The following is a 25,078-nucleotide window of genomic DNA, read 5'->3' as shown; positions in this document are numbered from 1 at the left end:
CCGCCGGGCCGGGCCGGGGTTGCGGTGCCCTCCCCGGGCGGGTGCTGCACCGCCGGGTGCCCGCGCCCCTGCTCGGCAGGCCCGTGCTGGAGAGCGGGCATCCTCCCCTCCCTTCCAGAGCGCTTATCATCCCCACTGCCTTTCCTGGGAACTTGGTAATCCTTTTGCGGATCTCTGCTATAGTCTCTAGTAAAATGTGTGTTTCAAGGAGTTGCCAAAAATGGGCTTTTTTAGGCTATCGAGCAGCCCCGCAGTGACATCAGTGATGTAGCTGATTTCCCAAGCGGGTAGTGGACGGGAGTGACTGTTCTGTGGCATCGCTGCTGTACCCCGCACTGCCTGTGGCCAGCCTCAGCTTGGCTCGGGCCCTGGCACGGATGGGCTTGGCCACATCCTTTGCGCACCACAGGAAGGGCTCTGTGGGCATCACCCCTGCAGTCATTCACGGCGATAGTGCTAGGAATAGACAGATTTTTCGGGAGCCTTACTTGAAAACAAAGGGTATAGCAGTGCAGTCTGATGAGTATCTTTCATGTTTTTTGAAGTTGTGCATACTTTTTATTGCCTTCTACTGGATGTGAAGATGATTGCATAATCCTCCTTTAGACGAAATTGCATAGTCTGTAGGCACTGTGATCACATCAGTGTATGATCTGAGAGGTTTTGGCTAGGTCGTGCAGTGTGGTTTTAGGCTCGTTTAAACTTTAGTGGCATTTTGTGTACACAGTCACAAATTTCTGTGGTCTTGTGGCTTAAACTCTTATGCTGGTGAATCTCCCTCTTAAGTGACCATAAAACATTCATTCCTGACAGCTCTCCATTTGATGTAAGAAACTCATTATTTATCACTTATTCTGATACACAGTTCAATGTGTAATCTTACGTTTTATTCTAAGAATCCAAATGTCTAGGTTTTATCAGCTGTGAAATAATGGCCAAACCTGGCTTGAGTTGAGACAGGAGCATAAGGAAAAGTAAAATAGTGTAACTGCAAATGGTCTGACTTGTGCCTTTTTCTTGTTTCAACATGTGTGTGGCCCCAAGGAAGATACTTTCGGTGAGCACATCCCTTGTTCTACTTGGATCCCTTCTTAACTCCAAAATCATGGAGAGACATATTTCTGTGCTCTGCTACAATGTTTAATTACAGGTCTTTGCTACAAGTGTTCCTCATTCCTTTGCCTGATCACTTTTCTCCCTGAAGGGCTAATTTAGGTCAAACTTCTGAGTCACTAAGAGATTTTAATAATGTCATTCTGAAAGATTAATAGAACTGATTGCTCACCTTTGGGGAAGGATTTTTGCCATTAATTCTTTCAAGCAGAGGATGAAGCAATTTCAGCACTTTGGAATCTTCTAGGCCCAAATAAAATTGCTTTGCTTCTGGGATGTTTGTTTGCATTTTTTCCAAGAGGATTGCTGCTTTGTCTTTCCATTTGTTTTGCTGTCTTTCTAACTGACTTCAGTTATATTTTCTTCCCTCTTTCTCTGCCTCACTTCCTGTGTTTAAATACCAGTTGATTCTCTTTAACTCTTCTGTATTTCTCCTCTTCTCAGGTTGTGGAAGATACTCTGATTTTACTTTCTCCCCTCTCCTCTTTCTGCTATTTTCAACTATTGTAGGAGTTTCACAGATCTCCAGAGTGATATCAGAGCACTGCCTCTGGGCCTCATTTGGAACACTCTTCGAGCCATATACAGTCTTTGAGAAACTGGGGAAGAGATGATACTTTCCCACATGCTTTTACAGTCTGCTCCATTCCATCAGCTTATTGCATTGAGTCTACAATGACTCATGCAATAAGGTGATGTTTAAGTTAATTTAAGTTCATTTTCCCACTTCCTGGGCACAAGGTGCTGTAGACTTCCCTGTAAGGTGTCACAAGTGATTCTTTGCTTCCCCTGTGCTGTCAGTTGTTCCGTTGCTGTCCTGGTCAGTTCGTTGAGTGGGGGATTTTCTGTGATAATTCATGTTGGTGTTGTGAAGTAAAATTTATTTTTTCAGGAACTTCACCGTCAACAGAGGAAATTCTGTGTTCCTTAAAGTCTTTCTTGTCTCTTCTATAATTCTTTTGTGTCAGAACCATGTGGAGGGTTCTGAGAAACTTAGAAAATGCTTTTCCCTTGTGTGTAGCAAGCCATACATAGAATTAAGTCCTTAGGATCACTGAGAGCAGTTCCTACTGTCTCTGAGCTGACAGATAAGGGTGGAACTGAACTTCAGATAGCAGTAATCTTCAGGTATGTTTATAATAATAATAATAATCCAGAAAAATAAATGTGTGGTTAACTTTTTTATGTTAAAGTGGGGAATACAGGGTATTATGTTCTTTAAAGCACATCGTTCTAGTGCTTCTGACAATGGCTGCAGCTTCCTTGGTTGTTTCTTGCTGAATGAGTCAGACACAAGCTCCTCTGCCTCCATCCTGCACCTTGGGGCAGAGGTGTGGAGTGGCTCTAGCTTTCCCTGTCCTCTTTTACCCTAGACAGAGGTGTGTGGCCCTCTCTGAGCCCAGAGGCAGCTAGCAGAAATGAATCCTGGAGGGGATATTTTGTGTTACAACAATAGGACTGAGGAAGGTGACAGACTATTGGCTTCTGGTATGAAGCTGCAGGGGTCTGTGGAAGCAGGACTAAGACTTGTGAGAATGTAGGGCTTTTGTTTTCCATGTCCCTTGATTAATGGGCTTGATTAAATTGGATTATTGTGTATTTAGGTTTGGTTGAGTTTATGGAAGATTTTTTTTTCTCCCTCTCCCACATTCCAAATTTAGTGTCCTAGCTATTTTTTCCTCAATTGAGTATCCTTTCTTTTTATGATGTAATAACTCACTAGCTGACATTTTTGTAATCTAGTGCTCTGGAGAAGAACCAGAAGAGGGATAAAGATTATGCAGTTATTATGCACTTTGTGGGTTTTTTTTTATTCTCTAAAAAGCCATGGTAGTGAAAAATGCCCTTATAAAGTGGGTTAAAATTTAGAGAATTTTCATCTGTCCTCCCACATAAGCATTAAAAACCTTGGTTTTGCTGCATGAATGCTTGTATTTCAAAATCAGAGTCAACGTTTCTGGGGCTAAATGAGAAGATGATTCAGCACATTTTCCCAACTGCAGCTTGTTGTGATTGCATCTTTCCCTTTGGCATTCCCCAAAATAGTTTTTCCAGGTAAACACTATAATTCTTATGCCAGCTAGTGTGTGGCAGCAAGTTTCTTGCCCCCACATGTTCTTAACTGCTTCTGGCAAGAAGATTTGGTGTCTATCCCTTGTGAAAGGTATCTACAAGCCAAAATAAAATGCCTTGCCACTCACACGGAATGAGATACAGTTTAACACTGTATACATCTTTGTTGATTTTGGGGGGAAGTGGTGCCAACATGACTAAGACAGCTTTCCTGAAGCTGAGTAGTACTCAGAATCCTGATATGCAAAGGTGAGGACTTTCATTCCACCTGGCACAGCAATTAAGTGATTTGATCACAATGTCTTTCACTTCTTTATTTGCTGTGATGAATTGATGTGATGCAACTGTAGTTATTTGTTCTCTCTAAGAAAAAAAAAAAGTTCATCCTCTTGGTGGCAGCCATGACAGCATGTTCCCGTGTGTTAATTGCATGTGTTAAAAGAGAGATATGGTTTTGCTGTCTGAGCCATCAGAGCCAGAGGCTCTGGCTAGGAAGTGAGAGCCAAGAAGGGAGCCAGAGTTAAGCTCTGGGACTTGGGGTTTACAGCTGGTATAAAGTGTCAGCCTGTGCAGCATGGCTGCTGGAAAATCATTGGTAAAGCTGAACTCAGCTGGTTTTAAAAAAATGCTGTGGGGAATCCCCAAGGCCTGCAGAGAAACCATTAGTGTTTAATGCACTTTCTTCTTCCATTTTACATTTAAAGTAACACACTGCTTAAATGCCCCAAAGTGATGAAAGCCTGCTGTGGAGCTGTTAAGGTTCAGTTTTGAGGAAAAGGAAAATAATTTGGCTAAGTGAGAAATATTCTGTAACTGCAGCAAGTATCTAATGTGGAGCACATTTATGCTCTTATAGATTCTTTTCTGAACCATCCAGAAATGTGACAGATGCTATGCCAGGAAGAGCTTTATACATTTAAAGTTTGCCGGCAATTCTTTTGTTATCATGTTGTGAATAAATAAAGAAATATACTTAAATGAATAAACTGATCCCAAGTACAAGAAAACTACCCAGATAGCAGAATTTTGACTTCAGTTGTATTGGGTGATACTTTATAAAATATTCACTGCTTATACTATGATAGTCTGAAGTTTATTTGTTTGTATTACTGAAGTATCCAAGAAGCTGTCTGCTGGATAGAAAAGTTTGGTGACAGTTATTTTGTTAATCTTGATACCATATTCTACCTGCCTGAAAAGAAAGGGCTCTGTCAAGTTTGCCTTGGCATTCCAACCTGAATTCTTAGGTCTCTCTTCTGTCTATAATGTAACAGTAGCACAAATAATGCATGATACCATAATCAGAGCTTTGGCTTAATAGATCTAAAAGCAAACTGATATTTTTCCTTGGGTCTTTTAAATTGTGCTGTGTCTCTGTTACAGATTCAAGCTGCATATTCATTATTTCTAAAGGCTGATTTTAATCATTATTTCTGCCCTTGTCACAGGCATTTGGTGTTTGGGATAGGCAAAGGGAAGTGAAGGGTATTGAAAGTAGCACCAAAACAGCAGAAGGAAACCTAGGAATTTAATCCAGGTTTCCAGAGGTTTTAGTTTAGGCGTAAAAGTAATTTGATGATGTTTCTGTAAACATTAAAACAGGAAGATTTTTTTTTCACCTTATGTTTGGTCATTGCTTCTACACTCTCTTCTAACAATACTAATGGCTTGCATGTGTTTACTAAATATTTAACCTTCTTGTAAGAAAGGGATGCCCAGAAGTATAGTGTGAAAATCAATCAGTGCAATTACTATCTTAACTTGTTACATAATGAGCATACATATTTCTTATATTTAATTTCCATGTATTCTTTATTTAAATAATATATCTTGAGAGCCTTTTGACTTCATCCTTGTAATGTACTTTAATACTGTGTTGTCTGTCTCTTTAGGGATGATTCTGTACCAGAGGATAATATTTGGAGGGGTATCCTCTCTGTGATTTTCTTCTTTCTAATCATCAGTGTTCTAGCTTTTCCTAATGGTGAGTAAGGTTTATACAGCTTATACTTCATGTTTTTTAAATGTGAATTTCTCTTTATTGCCACTATATTTACTTTGACTTTTATTTACATACCAATTCTCAGTGTATTTTTTCTTCACTCATTTGAATTATTTTAAATTAAGGAGCAGTCTAAAAATAGGTTGTAGTCATACTGAGCAGAGATAAGTGTTATTTATAGCTTGTTATTTATAGTCTGTATTTAACAAGGAAGTCAAGTTCTCAAAATTAGTGTCCTATTTGCAGATGTGCAGTTGCAGTTCAGATCGTTAAGTAATGATGCCAACAGACCCTTAAATAATGTTTAGGAGGACTTTGCCTCAGTGTTTTTCAACAGAAGTGTAATTCTAAAAATGCTCAGACACAACACCTTACTAGAAGATAGTGATAGAAATGGTTTAAGTTGCATTTACAATGTAAAACCACAGTTGCTCAGTAAAAGTTAAAGTTGGACAAAAGTTTTGGTAGTTGTTTGAGGAGCAGAAAGTGTAAAAATGTAAGAAAATCTGTGTGTCACTTAATTCTGTGGAAGAAATACTTCTACCTGGTTTGTCTGTTTTGGTTTTCTAATTTTTACTTACTGCTGTCAGCAAAATCCTGATTCTTGGGTCAAGTCTAAACTGTCTCACAATTGGAAAAAACAGTGATTTTGTTCAGGGCAGCTTTGTACTGCAGAGTTGGGATGTGTTTTTCCCATATGTTCAAAATCCTATATGCATGCTTTTCACAAAGTTCTGAAAAACTGAGTGCCAGAGAAAAATGAGCTTTATGCGTACAGTGGTGAGTTTTCTGCAGTATGTGCTGAAAATATTTGCTGAGCCACTTCTTACTATTTATCATATGTGATATACTCAAAAATAAATTTTGTAGTTCTTACTGTCTCCAAATAAGCTTTTTGTTTGCTGTCTATAGGACCCTTTACACGTCCTCACCCTGCTCTGTGGAGGATGGTTTTTGGTAAGTTTGTGTTTCTGACTTTTGCATTGATTTATCAGGACCTGCCTTTTTAACTTTCTGGTGAATGGAATTGTCATGAAACATAATTGTGCATCAAACTTGTGTGGATGTTACTTTCCTCCCACTGCTGAGCAGTTGCTTATAATCTATTCTTAGTTATGTTTGGCAATATTGCTGTAGTTACTCTGTGTCAGGATGGTGTAAATGAAATCACCAAAAAGGGATCATTCATTCTGATACTCTGTTTTAATTCTGTTTTGTGCTTCCCAATCTCCTTCCCCCACACCTTTCCTACTCTCAGCTCTTCGAACCCCAGCTACTGCATATACTGACTTCTAAATCCAGTTGAGCAGGTGGTTTCTTTTCATTATTGGAAAAATACCCTATTACTTTATATGTTTATTAAATTGTATCATTGCATAGGTTAATATTTTTAGTAGTCTTGTCATGTATATATTCATGTACTTATTTCATTAAAAATACTTGTAAATATCAGTTACATTCATAGTTTGAAAAATTATTCTCTTGCCTTCAAAACTAACAAGTGAAATCGTTCTCCTTAAACATCTGAATTACACAGCAAAATCATGAGGAATTTTATTTTCAAATAATTCAGGGTTCACAGAACATATGCTAGACAACATATTTGATTATTTTTAGGCAAACTGAATATTCCTCTCTCCTGCCACCTTATATCTAAAAATAAGTAGCTTCCCAAAGTAGCTGATTACTCATCTGTTGACATTGAGAGGATGCTGATGATTAGACAGTATTTGTTACACAAACCCGCTTCTTGGAAGTTTGGGAAACACAGGTCTTACTGCTCACTTCCAGTTTCACCACATAGAGACTAAAAGGTCATTCTCAATGTTGATACTGTCAGAGCTTGACCCCTGTACTTTTGGGAAAAGGCTGCATGCAAAATCAAGAGCAACATTTTTCCCTGTGTGATTCTGCTTCTTCTGGCATGGTTCATTTAGCTGTGCTTCAGTTCTCACACCCCTGTGGAAGATGAAGGGCAGGACTGGTGAATCCTCAACATTTCCAGATGCACCCTGGCCTGCAGGCTGTGCTTCCTTTGGCAGGGTGACATCTGTTCCCATCATGTTTCTGCAAGGGACTGCACAGGACCATATAGATACTTCCTGTGCATGTGTGTGTCTCTGAATAAAAGTTGTTTTCTGGTCTACACAGGGGGCTATCAACATGTGAGTCCTGGTTATAGTTTAAAAGGCTTTTTTAGAATTGTTTATTTTGAATGGCAGATCCTAAGTTTATTCACATTAATCTTTCTTCTTTCCATGACACTGTTGTAGGATACAAGTACATTTGAGGCCATGGAAATAGGGTTTATATGCCTCCTCCAAATGTGGTCTTAGATATCTGTGAGCTTGTAAGTAATGTAAATATATAGTCCCAATAAAAGCCTCAGCTACCCACAGAGCTATACCTAGGACTCAACTTCTAATAAGTTTTTCTTTTATTAAAAAAAAATTCTTAGTCAGACTGGAGGAGAGAAATGGTACTCCAAACAGAATTGTGTTTCTCAATTTATAGTGGTGTGAAAATAAATAATAATCATATTTATCTTTAAAAGGTTCAAGCAGCAAATTTTCCAGCTCTCAAAAGTAACTCAGACATGCATTAGTTCATATTTATAATTACTCTTTATTGCCAGCACAGCTCAGAATTGCCAGGTGGTATTATTAAATGGATTTTTATGTTGAAACCTGTGTAAAGGCTTAGGGACTTGCATTAATGAGACCAAGAATACTTAAAGCAAAGGGACAGAGCTAATGCAATCCTGGATCCTAATGTATCTCTTGCTAAGCAGCTTCCTGATCACAGCCTTGTACTACACATGCCTAAATTGATTAGACTGATTTTGCTTTGATTGGGTTCACACAGGTGAGCATTTATTTATCACTTGTCACAGGACAGGATGTGAAGGGCTGAGTGCTCAGACACTGCCATCTGACTGGTGTCTCCTTAGCTTTTCTGCATGCATATAGAAATTCTTTTGTAGAACAGCTGTTTGGAAGTAGATTTTTGGACTCTGTGTTCCTAGCAGTTTTGTGAGTGAACATGACTTTAAAACTGAGTCTTTTTGCAGGTCTCAGCGTGCTCTATTTTCTGTTCCTGGTGTTCGTGCTCTTCCTTAACTTTGAGCAGGTAAAAGCAGTGATGTACTGGCTGGACCCTAATCTTCGATATGCCACAAGGGAAGCAGATATTATGGTATGTATCCATGGCACTTTATTGTACATACTTCAAGCATGTTTTATATGAGTGGCAATGGATAAATCTGAATTTGCTGGCATGAGCAGTGCATGTTTGTGGCTATACTTGACAGAGTCAACAAGTCCTTTGTGTCAACAACAATTTATTTATGTTGAAATCAGCTGGTGTGAAAAACAGTCTTCTCAGTATTTTATTTTTTCTAATGTGGATGTTTGGATGAGTGTGCAAATTGGAATATGATACATGTTTGCAGTGGGGTGGCTTTGGATTTATTTTGGTAATAGATATGAGCATGGATACCAAAAATAAACTTAGCAAGGTAGTATCTAAATGAAGCCTATATGGTATGTGTGCCAGATCAAGGTTTTTGATGCCACAGTGCTGCACTCAAAGAACTTTTGTCTCATCTTGTTGCTCATGAGCTTAGTACATTATTGTGACTCTATGGAGCTTGTGGAGTGCGTGTTTGTATGGCAACTGCAGGACTCAGCTCCCTTCCAGTCAGTCAGCAACTGAGCACTGACGCTGTTACCATTGGGAAATTATTTCCATAGACCATAATCTGGAGTGGAATAGAAAGCCAGGCTTCTTCTTCTGTTTACTGAGCAGCTTGCAAAGAGTTTTCCATTCCCCTTCAGGTGGGGACATGAACACAGAGAGCTGAGGTTGTGAAAGGAGGCCTGGGAGAAGGGTGTGAGTTACGCAGGGTGGCATGCAGACCACAGCATGAGAAGTGGGTACCAAGCAGAAGAGGAGGCTGCATGAAGAGGCAAGAGTTGCCAATCTTCTCCTCACTATCACATCAAATTACTCCTCACCACCTGACCAACATAATCCCTTGACCTTGGGTTTGTGTATCTTTCTACTATGGTCACCTGTTGTATACTAGGCGCTTTTATAGGGTCATGCCTCATGAGTAGGGAAATTGACTGGTTGTCTTTCACATGTGGCAATTTACTGCTTATGCAAACCAATGCACAGCACCTCATCAGCAGTGGCTGCAAACTCTTGCCCTGTAGCACATGGGGGAATGGAAATCTTTACACTGTAGTAAGCTCATGTTAGTTGATTGATAGCGAGGGCTGCGTGCAGGCTCCTTGCCTGGAAAACTGGATGCGTCAGGTATTGCACCTCAGCCTGTCAGCAGAACATGCTGTGCAACTCTAGGGCTGAACTTTGGGTTCTGCAGGAACCACCTGTGCTGGTGGAGAGGTGAGGGCAGCTTGCCCTTAGGATGGGGGGAGGACACATGGCTAAATGGAGCCCCAGCACGGGCAGCAGTGGTGTTGCTGAGCAACAAAAGGGTGCTGAGACAAGGAGTCTGTTGGTTTGTCAGATTCACCTGGCTCTCCTGTCGTTTAAATTAGAAATAGATTCTAACTAGGGGAGAACTATTATTACTACTGGCACAGAACCACAGTACAGCAGATTCCCTGTCTGTAGCAGTCAGTGGAAACTTGCTCTGGTCTTCTTTGCAATCCAGATATTGTCATTTAAAGTTGGAGAAAATTTTTAAAGTGTAGCTGTAATGAAGGCTGCAGCTTGGTCGCTTGCACAGGACTAGCAAAGTTGCTTGGGTATAAAAAAAAGTTCAACGCATTTCACTGTATGGCTGGCAGAACTGCAGCTGGAAAAATTAGAGAGGAGGAAGCCCCAGTAAAAATAAAAGCAAAAATGCAAGAGCTCTGGAAAAACCCTTACTTTTGGAGTAGCCTCATTGTGTTCACTCAGCATAGGTATTGTGGTATAGCAAGGAGCCTGCACTTTCTGTGATGTATTCCGTGCTTCTCATGCTGGCAGAGGAGCCAGTTTCAGTTCTCTTGGTGCACTAAAGCTGCAGGCTTGCCATCCTTACTACAGGTGGTGCACCTTTCTCTGACCAGCAGCACAGGCATGCATGAGAAAACACCAGCAGTAAGGTTACTTATAGTAGCCTACACAACTCCTGTCATCCCATAAAAGGACTTAGCTGCCTGCTGATAAAAGGATTTATATGAAATTGTGCATTCTTCTCTTTGTAGTGGCCAGGATTTAAATCTTTCTGTGCTATCTCCTTTTAAACTTGATCAGTGTTCTTTTGCGCAGGATTAGCAATAGTTCTGGCCTGAAAGAGAATTCTTGATTCAACAGCACTGAGCAGTGCTGTGTTGTCACCTGCAGGTGGCAATGTGTATTTTAGGAGGATTGAAGGCCTGGGATTTTTTTAAATGTGTGTTTGTTAGGAATAGTTCATTTTGCGCCCAGTGATGAGACAGAACCCACAGTTGCAGCCTCCTGATGGCTAACAATTTTTTTTTCTTGCTGGACCGTGATTTCTAGCACTTGCTGTACAACATGTCATGAGAACCCGGTTCCTTTGTCATTGGTGACTAGAGTATTAATTAGTATTCTTAAGGAATCTGTTGCTCATCTTTGAAAAACACGTTTGCAAGTTCCCTTTGATCTTCTCCTAAATTTTTATTCAATCCAAGCCTGTGACTAAACATCTTCAGTATGAATGGGTTCTGGGAAATAGCTTTCATGAGGAAAAGAAGACACAAAAGATACTCGAGTAAACATTGACATGAGTAACATTACATCAGAAACTGGGGAGGATTAGCCACTAATGAGCCACATCTGAATACCAGACAGCATGAATGTGGGAAAAGGTGGTTATTTCAAATCAAGACTCCAAAGAAAGGCAAATAAATTTTTGGGGTATTGTTTGCTGGTTTTATTGTTACTGATTTTATTGGTTTTGTTGCTTCTCTGTCACTTAGGAAATGCATGTTTCTTCAGGCACCAAGGTCTGTTTTATTTCCCTTTAAATTAGAGCTGTACTGTGATGGCACCGAGTCTTAATACTGGGAATTTTCTGCCACAGTTTATAAGGATAAGAAAATGAAATAATGCTAATTTTAATACCCTTATAATTCCAGGCTTATTGCACTGGATGGAAAAATGTTTCTTTTTTCTGAAATTATGAAATTGTGTGTTGACGGACTAATTTTGTTCTGGGTTTTTTTCTTTTCATAATAGGAGTATGCAGTGAACTGTCATGTTATCACCTGGGAGAGAATTCTCAGCCACTTTGATATATTTGCTTTTGGACATTTCTGGGGCTGGGCTATGAAGGCTTTGCTGATCCGCAGCTATGGGCTGTGCTGGACTATTAGCATCACCTGGGAGCTCACTGAGGTAGGCCACTCTTTTATCTTAATTATCAGCAAAGGTATGTGTTGTGTCACACCGCAGCCAAGTCATGTCCAGGGAGGTGCAGCCACTGGTGATCAATTGGGAAGTCAGTGAGACAAGTCTCTGGTTAAACTCAGGTATCCATTTATTGGGATGTCAACAACACAGGATTTAACCCACCATAAACCAGAGTCAAAGAACCAAGAACAAGGGCAGGGTGGTGGGTTTTACGGGGTGGAGCAAGGGTGGAGTTTTGGGTCTGGATCCAACAGGGATATACAGCAAGGGAGAAGTCTCGGGTATAAACCAATAGGGTTACAATAGGAGGGATATTTAATTTTAATATTTAATACAATATTAAAATAAATGCAGCAGAACATAAGGAATAGCAACACAAGAGGGGTAGAACATTCTGGGCTGATACCTAGATCCCTTTATAAGGGATCTGGGGGTGGAGTAACTCTTCCCAGGCTTATAGGGCACATCCCCCAAGGTAGAGGGGCAGAGTCCACTCTTCCTGGGACTTAAAGCCATGCCCCTCACCTTAACACTGCCTGTCTAAAATCAAATCCCTGCCTCTTTGGGCAGGGGCACTCCATAGACATGAGATGTGAATTGTTCTTGGGGGAAGAGTGAATGTTACTAGAAGGATGGCTCTCTAGTTCTCAGTACAGATTGACATTTTAAGTCTTATAAATGATATGTTAAGTAATTGTGCAGCTGAATGAGAAGACCAACAGCAAGCTGGGTTTTAGGTAGGTGATGTATTACTGTTTGAATATAAAGGAAGTCTAAGTCAGCCTATTTGTGCCATTCATAATTTATTTTCTGCTGTTATGGGGATCATTTCTACTTTTCTACTTCACATATTTTCTGATTCAGAGCAACTGTTCCTCTTTTTCACGGTGCAATATCTGTGGTCTACTCTCATGGTCCCTTTACCTCACATACAATATTGCACATTGTGTATAGCCACATGTAATGTACATGTGAAATGGAGTTGAGGGAACTTCTTGATGTAAACACCTGGACTTAGTCTCTAAAATCAGTTTTCTGTAAAGCTTGCTGTCTTGAGAATGCTTGGCTTATCTGACAGAGCATTTATAGTTTAGAAACACAGATAAGGATTTATTCATCTGAAATTAAACCTCTGAGTTTGCAAATCCTGGTGCCGTGAGTTCCCCTTCAAAACATGTTTTTGTTCATGCGGCATTCTGTGTTTTCTAAGTGATTTTGAAATTGCTTGAGATTGGGATTTCATAAGTACCCATTCAAAGAAAACACCTTAGCTTGTTATTGTACTCATTTTTTTCCTCTGGGAAAGAATGTATTTGGCTTTGTTTCACTCATACTCTTATTGTTCATTACACAACCCTTGTCTTCAATTTGACACAGCATCAGGTGTCTAGTATTCCCCTTGTTGGAAGGCAGATTATTGGAACAGACAATGTGTTGGACGAGGTTCAAAACGCAGATATGTTACCACCACTCAAATGGATTTTTGATGAATTAGATAATTCAGGAGAGTAATTAGAAACCTCCAGAAGTTATCAGGGCAGTTACATAGGGATTTAGCTGAGCATCTTCTATTAGCATTAATGGATTTCAGCCAACTCCTTGTTCTGAAATAGGAAACTTGGCTCATGCTCCATGCTGTTGGATTAAAGTTGGGAAGCAGGCAGACCTTGGTCTCCCATTCTTAGAAAGCCGCTAGAGAACCTTAGAGACTGTCTGGCAAACACCTGTGATCCGGGTTTTGCTGCCTCTTTATCTGTAACTTCTGGTATCTTTGCCTGGATCTGACTGACATTTGTAAGCTATCACCCCTCTCAGGCTAAATTAATTAAAAGGATGAAAGGGAAACTTTAGCAGAATAATGAACAACTCTGTATCACTTGGGTTCTGAAGGGAAACTCAAATTTTCTTTTTTGAAAAGGTTGAAGTTCACATGGCTTTGTCAAAGAAAAACAAGTGGTTTTGATACACTTTTGCAAGAGTTTTCACAGGAATTGTCATTGCCAGTATTAGTCACTGTAATGTATTATAAATGGGCCAGCATTCATTTTTGTTGTATACAGAAAATGTTCTTCGTGTTCCTTTCCTCAAATCTGATTTTTTTCAGTACTTTATGCTTATATCTCTTGACAAAAATATTACTTTATTACAAATGATACTTTGTTACAAAATTATACAATAATCTTCCACAGCCACAGTGTATGTACATTAGCTGACAAGAATTGTACTGTTTTTGTGGAGGTGCATTCTTTAGTTTGCTATGTGCTTTGTTAATTATCTCCTCAAGTATTGCAGAGGAACTGCTTAACACATGGCTCTCTTGATTTCCTGTCCATAGGTTACTTTTCCAGTCTATTTTTTCGCATTGCAGTGATTTTTCTCACAGAGTAAGAGAATAAAATTATTTTTCTTAAAGGAGAAAGAGAGGCAGTGAATCTGTTTCTAGGTTTTAGTAAAATATCTTTATATCTTGCCTTAACTCTGGTCACATGTTCCCCTTACTGCATCAGTAGAGTGGAATGTCCTCTTAACTTTTTGAGCCATTTTGTATCAAATATAGTAACAAAGCCTGCTGAAATGTTGTCTAAAATGTTGTTTTACTCTTAATTTTTTTACAGTCGCTAAATTTCCTGAAAACAGTTTTGAAATAGAGAAGTCTTATGTCCTGAACACCACCATGCTTTATTACTGACAGCTGTTAAAAATGCATCCATTTTACTTGCTGCATCTTGTTCCTGGTTTAGAAAACATACTACTTAAAACTGTTTAGCAAAAATTAAACAAATATTCTCTAAAATTTATTTTTTTTAAAGCACAAACCATGTTATTTCCCCCAAGAAACACAATAGTTCTGCTTCTTTCATACATTTCTATTAATGTGTCTTGAATCATCTTTAAGAGGCCAACAGCTGCATGATATCCTTATATTCAGCATAGCCTCAGCAGGAAACAGTGAGAAGGAAACTTCTGATGTCTTGTGTGGTTCTGTTCAAAGCCTTCTGAAGTTAATGGAAGGATGTCCATCAAATTTCAGTGGCTGTGGCTCATGCCCTTGAAGTATGCCATGTACTGAAAAGCTGATTTTTGAATGTGTACTTTAAAAGTGAATTTGTATTAATTCTGTGCTGTTCCTCACCCAGAATCTTTTTGCTGTATTCTATAGCTCTTCTTCATGCACCTTCTGCCTAATTTTGCTGAATGCTGGTGGGATCAAGTCATTTTGGACATCCTGCTTTGTAACGGGGGTGGCATCTGGTTGGGCATGGTAGTTTGTCGTTTCTTGGAGATGAGGACCTATCACTGGGCAAGCTTCAAGTAGGTCTAAATTAAAGCTTGATAAACATTGTTTTGCGTGTATAAAAATAGCATGGAATCTGCCTGTGCTAACAGTGCTGTAATTTTATTTTAAATGTTAACTATCAATGTCATAGTAGTGTTCCTATACAGCATATATTTGTAAATGTGACTGTATATATTATTTCCTTTTGCAATTTTAAGTTACAAGCATTGATGCCAATGAACAATATTAGATAGTAAAGCTATTTGCATTTTCAGTTTATGTTGTATACATAAAACTTTGAGGAAGTCAGGGAGCAAAGCAAATTGCAATGGTTTTCTCATCATACATTTTTAAACTAGATTTGGGCTCACCTTGGTGATGCATTAATGTGGCAATCTGTCAGCACTAGTTGTAATTGCAGTAGGGACATGGGGCTGATTGTACCTGTGCTGTGAATTGCCTTACCTCATTACTGACCTTCTAAAATAAATGGAGTAATTGTAAAATAAAGAGGCATTTGTTGTGTAAAAGGGCCAACAGCTTATGGCCTAGTAAGTGTCAGTTCCTAGCTGTCCATGTGTGGTTTCTTCCATAGCTTTTTGCCTCTCTCCTGCCTTCTTCCCTGCCTAGCTGGTAGCAAGCCTGGTTATCTGCACATTACCAATGGTGTAGATGAAACAGGGTCAAGTGCAGTGAATTGCCTTGAGAGATGGAAAAGGAACTCAGATCTTGACTTCCAAATTTGTACCTTGTGTGCATTTCTGTACTGCTTTCTTTTTTTACTCACAGATTTATTAATTACTCTAAGAGCCATCCAGCCTTCAGTCTGAATTCAGTTTTCCTGCGTTTCTATCAGAGTTGATGGTCTTTCTATTTTTAGAGAGTTCACTGAAAGTTTAAACAGCAGACTATCTATGGCACAGCTAGTCTTTACTGTCTTTGTGGAATGATTTTTCCTCATGTTCTTTTAAATGCATGAATAGTTTTTTCTGACCTTTAACTTGAGACACTGCAAAAATGAGAAAGTTTTGCTTCTGCCCTTTTCTTTTTCTTCTTTTTTTTTTTTTTTATTTAATAAATGCAGATCTTAAAGTTTAGAAGATTCTCCCTAACCTAAGCTCTCTTCAGCCTAGAAAAATACAAATATTGATAATATCAAATCTGAGGTGGTTTGGGTTTTTTTTGGTTTGATTTGTTTGTTTGGGGTTTTTTTGTCCAGAAGGGCCAGAGAAATAATAGGGTGAAAACTAGCTTCTAGTCCTGCTACTCTTCCTTTAGAAGAGGAAGTTCTGAGTTTTTTCTTAGATTCTGTGTCCTTTGGATGCTGTTGCTCATCTGAATTATTATCAAAAGCAAGAATCAGTAATACATCAGATGCAGTCAGATGAGCCTTCATTAAAATCCACTTTAAAAATAGAATTTAAATGCTTTCTATCTTTTAACAGTGCTATCACACCTCTCCAGGATGTCCACATGCATCTGATATCAGAACAGCAGGGCTTTTGTGTGCTGGACGTGTAGTGTTATTAAACCTGTGGAGCCAGCCCCTTATACAAATAACGAATAATGAATCTGACAGAATCTTTAAGGATTGATGTCACTGAGCTCTAGAACAAGGAGTGTTTGGGGTAAGAGCAGTGGCAACATAGACTAGGAAGAAATAACCTCTAAATTTTCCAAGGAAGTTGCAGAATAGCTGTCCTTGTTTCTTTGTGAAGAGAATGATAAATGTGTTTTGTAGTTAGTTACTGAGTTATTGGCTGAGGATAGAGAAGGGTGGACTTTTATAGCAGAACACGTACCTTGACTGAAATGCTTGATAGATCATTTTTTTTTAATTCCCCCTTCCCTGGTACATAGTTGTGTGAGAAGATCGCTGCTGTTGTTCAAAAAAACGTGATTGTTCCTCAGAAACATCAGTAGCAGGGCTGTTGCTTTTTTGTTTTTTCATTCTGGCATATTCCTTGTATTTACTCCAGCTGTTATTTTTTTCCAGGGACATTCACACAACAACAGGGAAAATCAAAAGAGCTGTATTACAGTTCACCCCGGCCAGCTGGACCTATGTCCGCTGGTTTGACCCAAAGTCTTCATTTCAGAGAGTGGCTGGAGTCTACCTTTTCATGATTATTTGGCAGGTAAGAAATAAGTTCTGTGGAATCAAGGCTGCCATCAGCTCGGTTGCTTGTTTGCTATGTTGGACTAAAACATATTCTCATGGAATGTATGTCTGTTATTGAAATGCACAGTTAAATGAATTGATAATGCAGAATTGGACAGGGCATTTTTACATGAGCTAGGTGGTTGTTCAGGAGTGTAATTACAGAATCTGGAAAAAGCTAAATGTTACAGATTGCTATATTGGTTTTTTGAAGTTGACACTGATTTAAAAGCTGTTAGACAGTGGGGTTTGGGTGGTGGAATTCTAATTTATTTTGGTTTAGTTGTGGTGATGTGGCAGGGGGTTTGTTTGTTTTGTTGGGGGGGGGTGTTTGTTTTGCTTTGCTTTTTTTGGAATTTTTTCCTTTCCCATTGACCGTTGAATGGATCAATGATACTCAGAATGCTGGCATTGATCCAGCAAGACTCTTTAATGTGTCACAAATGCTTTAAAAATATAAAACTAAAACTTTTGTGAATCTTCTTTAATTTCTTAATTCAGTGTTTTACAGGAAAACCATAAATTTTTGATATATTTGTTAGAGTTTTGGTTTTGTTTTTTTTTTAAATATATGATCTCTATTGCTTCTCTCCCAAAATTGCCTCAGTCATTTGTACCTGATTTAGGATATGAAGGTATCAGAAGACCTCTATAATGTGAATTAGTTTCTGGTCCCTTAATGAGTTTTGGGAAAGAGAGCAAATATTTTCATGGAGTTTTCTAGGGGAGAATTCTTTGTTTTAGTAGTATATTACTTGCCTGTCCTACCAAAAGACAGAGCAGGAATTCCTCTTTCAATGGTCAATCTTACCAGCAGAGCTGCAGTAGAACATAGATTTCTTTATATGTTTTAATTTCCATATTAATCTTTGCACATTTTCTGTACTAACTCATTAGGAGTTATATAAGTTGAACACTATTAACTAGCTTTTTTTTTAATCTAGCTAACTGAGTTGAACACATTCTTTTTGAAACATATCTTTGTGTTCCAAGCAAGCCACCCTTTAAGCTGGGGGAGAATTCTCTTCATAGGAATCATTACAGCACCCACTGTAAGGTAATATTTTGCTTTGGTGGTTTTTTTTTCAGTTTAAAGTAGCTTAATTTCTAGGCATCTAAGAACTACATATAGTTTGTGAATGAGTGTGGTACATTTCACAGAAGGTATGCTTTTGCCACCATGAAATGCAAAGCAATCATCTCCTGTCAATAAAATGTGTTTCCTGACAAATAAACTACTGAGGTAAAATGTACATAAACAACTGTGTTGCCATAGGGATGCAGAGGCAGTCTTTTCCTTCTCCTGTTTGTGTAGCATCTCCCTATTTTGTGAGATAGCTGCATATGTTATCCTTGAGGACTGCATGTGAAAGGATTCAAGTTAATGAGTCAGGTGCTCCCAAAAGTGTAGATGAGGAAAAACAGAGCTGTTGGTTTTTCTAACAGCTCGTTTTTGTGATTGAGCAGTAGCTCATTGTGAGAACAGAGCAGCATATATGCAGCATTAACAGCTGTATAGGAGCATGAATCTGCTTTTGGTCGTGTGTGCAATTTCACCTTGTTAGCAAAATCCCCTGATTTTCTTTTTTTCCCATTACACAGTTGGAGGTAGACAGAATGCACACAGATCTGAAGTTAGAAGCAGAGAATTTCCTGTTCTCTGTGCAAAGTGATGTTACCTTGGACAGTTAAATGGCAGCCATGAATTGGTTTATTCCTCAAATACTGTCTTAAACTATGTGCAGTGATATTCACACTATTAATTAAATCATTCTAAACACTCTGGGAGCTCTTGTATAGGTGAATTTGTAAGGTTTTTTTTTCCTTTGTAGCACTTGCAAACCTGTAGAAGTCTTTATTCTTTAGCAGTCCTTGTATTGTTGGAGTAGTAGCACTTGTCTTCCCCATCTGTCAGTGGATATCAGAAACTTTGATTCCACTTATTTGAAATTCCCCTCTCTAAACTCTTAAATTTCTGGAGCATAGAGAGCAGAGCAGAATGGCCTCCATACTGTTTTAAAAACAGTGAAAAATTCTACTGTTCTTGAGAGGAAAATACACCAGTGGTTAGACCATTCAAACAGGATATGGAATAGCCATATTCTTTCAAGATTCAAACCTGCATTTCTCAAGAAAATGCAGTTGTTGATAAATAGAAGACAAACTGTGGGAAAAAAAAATGTGGGATTCTCTAATTCTCTTGAAAGTGTTGCAGTTTGCCTATATTGGCAATTGGAGACTCAGTGGAGAGGCAGGAGACAAATGTTGCTAGCCTACTAGTTTGGGTACTTTCCCAGTCCTTGCTCTCACGATTGTGTTCTGTGTTGTCTCGAGCTATTTGATATATGTGATAATCTGTCCTACTAGAATTGAAGCCATCTGGTAGACATCCAGAATGATTGCATGTCAATTTAACCATCAGCACTTCATTTTCACTATAGATACATCTGTAACATGAAGTTTTTTTCTAAATGTAAACATTTTGGGGACTTTCAGCTTCACTGAAGAATTTTCTTGCTTCCCTTCTCAGGCAATACTATGCTTACCTCACAGACACACAGTGCAAGAGGGTGGGAACTCAGTGCTGGGTGTTCGGGTAAGTGTTCTTTCTGCATTCCTGAAGCACTTGGGCTAGTGTTAAGGATAGGTCCAGCACAGGAGCAGGCAGTTCCCATGAAGCCAGTCCTTCTCTTGTTTTGGTTTTGCAAGTTCAGAGGAAAGGGAAATTCTGAATTTGGAGGTAGAACATGGGAAGTGATGGAATGAGTAAGGACAACAGAAGGAAGAACTAGAAAGCTGCTGAATAAAGATAGGCTCCTTCAAAGTACCATTGGCCTTTCTGCCCATATTCTCAGTCAGGTGAGAAGGACAAAGCTTTTTCCTCTACAGCTTGCCTTTGCTTGAAGGTTGTGAGCGTAATGCTTCCCTGGCTGCCAAGGTGGGCATTGCTGCTGTCAGCAGCATCACAGCAGAGGGCAGTGAAACAAGCCATGGTTATCCACTATTTTTATGAGTGCACTATGAGCCATGGAGACCTTGGTTGCAATCTCTTTTTCTCTTAGAGGGTACCTTTAAATGAAGAGTTTGCATGGTTGCTTCTGCAAAATTGTTAAGGATTACAGAACCCATCATCCTTGGTCCAAAGCTCTCACTGAACACATTAATATCATGTGTGTCAATAAATAGATACCCAAGTATGTCTGTAGGATTGCTTAACAAGAACTGCAATAGAACATTCACCCACAGTCTGATCTAATTGTGGGAAATGTGTATGGAAGAAGTATTCTTCCTACTGCTTACTTCTGTAATCTGCTAGAAAAAACAGAGCATCACTAGGAGTTCTTGTTGATTGCAGAAAAGGAGGAATCTTCCAGTAATTTAACTATCTAGAATATAATTTCTGAAGCACTTAGAAGAAGTATATAGAACATTCATACCTGTGGTAACCAAGACACTTCTAAAGGCACAAATGGAATTTTAAGTAACCTAACTATGGGTATAATTAAAGTAGTGTCTTTCATTAGTATGAAATTGTTTCTTTTCAACTTGACATAACTATTGCATCACTTTTGATAAATGTACAGTAAGAGATGTAATACCTGAACAAGACAATGCAGCAGCCCTGCTGAAATTGCACTATTTCCATTAAGATGAAGCCTTTCAAAAAGCAATATCTGTTAGGATGTTACAAGAACATTTTGCCTGAAAGAAAACTTACATATTTAGTTCTGTGGAGTACTCTCATCACCCTTCAGTAGGACACTAACAACTTGCACTGTTAGCATCCTTCTTTCTCTTGATTTACCACTTCATCAACTGTAATAGCTGACCTATTGTAAAATGTGCTTAACCCAAGAATTCTTGACTGGAGTAACAGAATGTATAAATTCAGGGCAAACAGCTGTATTTTTTTTGGAGTCCTTATTGACAGTAGTCTATTGTTTTGTTTATCCCTTTGGGTATATCATAACCCTGTGCTTTTTTCTGATGGTGGTCTTTCTCTTCCCACTCCTGTAGTTTGGTTTCAAGATTTTTTACTCTGAAGCTGGATCAGCAAGAATAATATTAAACCAAGAAAAAAATAGTGACTCAAGAGACTAATACCACTCTCATTTTTTGCTAATATGCATCTCATTGATTTGTGTATTGGTCAGTTGGGTGTTACTGCCAGTTTTAGGTTTTGGCCTCACTCATCATGCTGGAGGTCACATTGAATAGTACAGGGAAAACTGTGATTTATTGCTTGCACCAGGACCATTTCTGCAATACCAGTGGTTTAGTCAAGCACACATCTTTCCTTCCACTTTCATGTGGGAAACTCTGAAAGGCAGTAGTGCCATTTTTGTGAACTGGCTATGGAGAGTGCTGGTAGGGAGTGTGTCCTGCAGTGTCAAGCTTGGGACACTGGAACACTTGACTGATGTTGAGTGTGTCTGCACATAGGTGAGGGGGAGTTTTCATGCATTGCTCAGATGTACAATGTTAAAGTCTATATTAAACAAGCTAAGTATTACACTTTAATAGTGTTTTTCATGATTTGCTTCAGATTGAGATGAGTCAGTTTTCTACAATTTTAATGCAGGTTTTTAGTGTCACTTTTCTACACTTGTATTGTTAAACATACATAATATTCTCTTCAGAACCTATACAAACTAAATTTATTTTCCATGGCAGACAATAGAAACTTTGGATTCATAAACAAGTGCTGGACAAGCCTTCATAGCTTAGAACCTGAAAAGATGTAAACATCTGGTAGCAGGGAGAGAGATGGAGATACTTTTTTTGATTCTTTTCATTTCAGAGAAGAAAGTAAAATGCATTTTTCCCTCTCATGTTTCTGCCGAAATCCTCTGAGGTTGTCATGTGGACCTGAGTTTACAGATGAACCAAGGGCAAATGCATGGATTCTTAGAGAATGTGAAATGTAATTTCATATGAATTTTCTTATATGTGAAAATGTGGGAAATACATGTGAAGCAAACAAACTAGACGATTTAGAATTGTAGTAAATTTACATCTAGTATAGAAATAAACAAAACACAGTTCTAGTTCATCCATCAAGGGAGTCTGTTGGGTATTCAGCATTGAAAAGAAATTTATATGTGGTGAAGCACAGTCATAGGCACAATTGAAAATTCTCTGCTGTTGGCATATACTCCTTGTTCCCTGGAGCCCCATGGAACAGTGAACTCCCAGTCAATCTCTTTTTGTGTGCTGTTTATGCTGAGAAAAGTATAGAAAGAAAAAGACATTTGTCAAAGAATTTCAGTTAATGGTGGTGTCAGGGAGGTGTGTGCTCACTAGAGGGTAGTGCTTGTTTAGGGTTGACAGTCTGGGGTCTGAGTTGTGAGTTAAGTCCTTAGTGTTTTTAATCACTCTCCTCCCTGCTTTCATTTACCCACAGGGTGATTGCCTTCCTCGAAGCTATTGTGTGCATAAAGTTTGGACAAGATCTTTTTTCCAAAACACAAATACTGTATGTTGTGTTTTGGCTTCTCTGTGTGGTAAGTGAAAAACATAAAGCATGACAAAAACATTGAAAGCATCTAAATAGCTTCCTCTCTGGAACACTGACAGCAGGGGATCATTGTGGGGCAATTCTGGTAAAGAACTTTATGCATGTCGCAGTTAAAACAAATGGTAGACTGCTTGGAACTTGCTTTGAAGGGACTAGAATAACTTATTTTCTCATTTCTTGACATGGCAGATTACTGGTGCTTAACAATGAAACAAACAGTAGTTATAGGATGCTTTATCTTTATGTGAGATGATGTCAATTTCATTGAGCTTAGCTTTGGTGGAGCTTGCTGTAGTGCCTGCTGGAAACGAACAGGAGTTAATGGATAGTGTTAATAAGCAATGCGTGTTGTGCCACACTGAAGTCTTACAACTGCATAAACAACCCTCATTTATCAAGCAAATCATTCTCACTAAGGCTGTAACTTTCTGTACTTCAGTGTGATTACTGCAAATGCAGCATGAAATGCCCATTTTATAACAGTAAATGGACGTTTGTCTTGCCAGACTTGTAACTCTGATGCCAAACACATTTTTCATGGTCAGTGAAAAATAAGGCATTTATAATGGGCTGACAGATAAATACTTCTCCCTTCTAATTGGGAACACAGTTTGAACAGGTGAAGGAGAGCCAGAATTAATTTTTCTCATATTTAGCATGATTTAGGTGATTTTATTCCTTTTACTTCAGAGGAGAAAAGTATTGAATTGCTTCTCAGATCAGAGTACCACAAAACCAAATATATAACTAACTTAGCTTGAAGCATGGGGCAGGGAGAAGAATTTGGTTTTCTTCCAAAAAATACTGATGGTTCCTGATAATATACCTACAAGTGCCTACCAACTGCCTTTGTGTGATGGCTGAACATAGTGTGGACAGAAATCCTACTGGCAGTGTTTCCTGTGGGTGATCTGGATGTATCTTCCTGCTCCCATTGAGAATTGTTCTGCATAGCCCATGGTGGCAGGCTCTGTGTGTAGCTTGAAGTTGATGCATGAGTCTTACTCATCCTGACAAAAGATGCAGAAAAAACAGAGCATGAAAGTCTAAATGCACATCTCTGGAAACCTTGAAGCAGCAAGGAATTTAGAAAAAGTTTTACAGATTATTTTTTTTGTTGTTGTTCTTTTTCTCCTCCCTTGTTTAGGCCTTTACAACTTTCCTGTGTTTATATGGTATGGTTTGGTACGCAGAGTATTATGGCCACCGAGAAAAGGTACTTATATAAAAGAAGTCTTGTTTTGTTTGTTTTTTTGGGTTTTTTTTATACCAGAGTTAAGACTGCAAAGCTCCTAGATATTGGAATTCTTTACCAGAGTTAGCATAAATGGGGATAAGGGGGGATGGTCTGGAGTGTAACTGAAGTCAATAGAAAGAACTCTGAATTCAGCAGGCCTTGGACAGATCCCAAATTACACTGTGGTTTCTAAAGAATGCTGTCCTCTTAGTTACTCAAAATGAGGCCGTAATTTTAGCAAAGCATTCAAGGATGAATGGTTAGCTAATGTTCTCATTGTACAGGTGGAATGCTAGGGGAATATTAAGAATACTTGGTTACACAACAGATCATGTGGCAAGTGGTGAGTTCTTACTGCATCATCTCTGTGGTGCCTTCTAACTAGGAAGGGAAAAGGCCAAAGTAATGTCTGAATGTGTTATGAGGACTTCTGCCACAGTTTATAAGTCCAGTTGAAAATGGGAGGAGTACTGATAACAAGAACCACCAACATCCCAATGACATGTGTCCTTGTTTTTGCAGACCTTATCAGAAAGTGAAGACAGTCCATACAGTCCAGATGCTTCCTGGCTTCATTCTAAATTCAGCAGAGGTATTGGTACTTCTGTAGCTGTATTCCTGAAATGATATCATTAAGGCTCAGCACTGGAAAATGAGGCTTGAGAAACTTATCTAGTTTCAGCTGGATTTGTTTTAACATCCCTGCAGGACCAATACAGATAAATCATCTGCAAAGTTATTTTTCTTTACTCCTTTTTAAATTCTGATTCTTGGAAATGTGTTTCTTTTTTAATGTGTCAACTGATTTTTTCTGCTGTTACTCCAGGCCATTATTGTAGGTGTAGGGCATTATGCATTTCATAACTGTTGTGGATAGGTTTTCTCTCTGAACATTGCATTTGCTGTACTTTTATTTTTGATGGTTAAGAAATAGTCAGCAATGTGCCCTGGAGCTTGTGTTCTTACTGACACTTTCCTTGTCAGTGCAGTACTGATGGTCACAAGCAGCTTTCTCTAAACTAAGCAAAGGCATCTTCTTTCTGACTTCTTTTCCCTACATTAGAGGTCAGTTATCTGTCTCCTCCATTGGCTTTTTGGTGTAGTCTTGCTTATTGAAAAGATATCAAAAATTCACACTTGGAAGTTATCTGTCAGAGTTTGTTCCAGGTGTTTGTAAAATTAAAAATACTTCTTACATATCATATGCTTGAAAAGCACCTACAGCTGATCTTCTTTATATTTCATACATTATTTTTCCAGATGTTAAATCTCAGTTTAGTAAATTTGTGGACTTTCATATTTTGGAG

At 38.8% G+C, this 25,078-nt stretch overlaps 1 protein-coding gene across 2 annotated transcripts in view; it reads left to right on the top strand.

Moving 5' to 3' along the window:
- The window catches only part of PTDSS1 (phosphatidylserine synthase 1), a 28,510-nt gene that overhangs the window by 428 nt on the left and 3,004 nt on the right, over window positions 1-25,078 (top strand). For both annotated transcript variants that reach the window (XM_005517007.3, XM_005517006.3), the window contains exons 2-12: window positions 5,079-5,170; window positions 6,101-6,145; window positions 8,259-8,383; window positions 11,405-11,563; window positions 14,739-14,890; window positions 16,852-16,993; window positions 17,961-18,073; window positions 19,547-19,612; window positions 22,421-22,520; window positions 23,682-23,750; window positions 24,294-24,363. In XM_005517007.3, coding sequence (XP_005517064.1) covers window positions 5,079-5,170; window positions 6,101-6,145; window positions 8,259-8,383; window positions 11,405-11,563; window positions 14,739-14,890; window positions 16,852-16,993; window positions 17,961-18,073; window positions 19,547-19,612; window positions 22,421-22,520; window positions 23,682-23,750; window positions 24,294-24,363 — 1,133 coding nt within the window. The remainder of the gene's footprint in view (window positions 1-5,078; window positions 5,171-6,100; window positions 6,146-8,258; window positions 8,384-11,404; window positions 11,564-14,738; window positions 14,891-16,851; window positions 16,994-17,960; window positions 18,074-19,546; window positions 19,613-22,420; window positions 22,521-23,681; window positions 23,751-24,293; window positions 24,364-25,078) is intronic.

This window comes from Pseudopodoces humilis, chromosome 1, assembly GCF_049639895.1.
Source record: "Pseudopodoces humilis isolate 2021_Gansu_Grassland_sample_001 chromosome 1, ASM4963989v1, whole genome shotgun sequence".
Taxonomy (NCBI): Eukaryota; Metazoa; Chordata; class Aves; order Passeriformes; family Paridae; genus Pseudopodoces; species Pseudopodoces humilis.
Note: the sequence above shows the minus strand (reverse complement) of the source record. Positions and strands in the feature narration are given on the sequence as shown.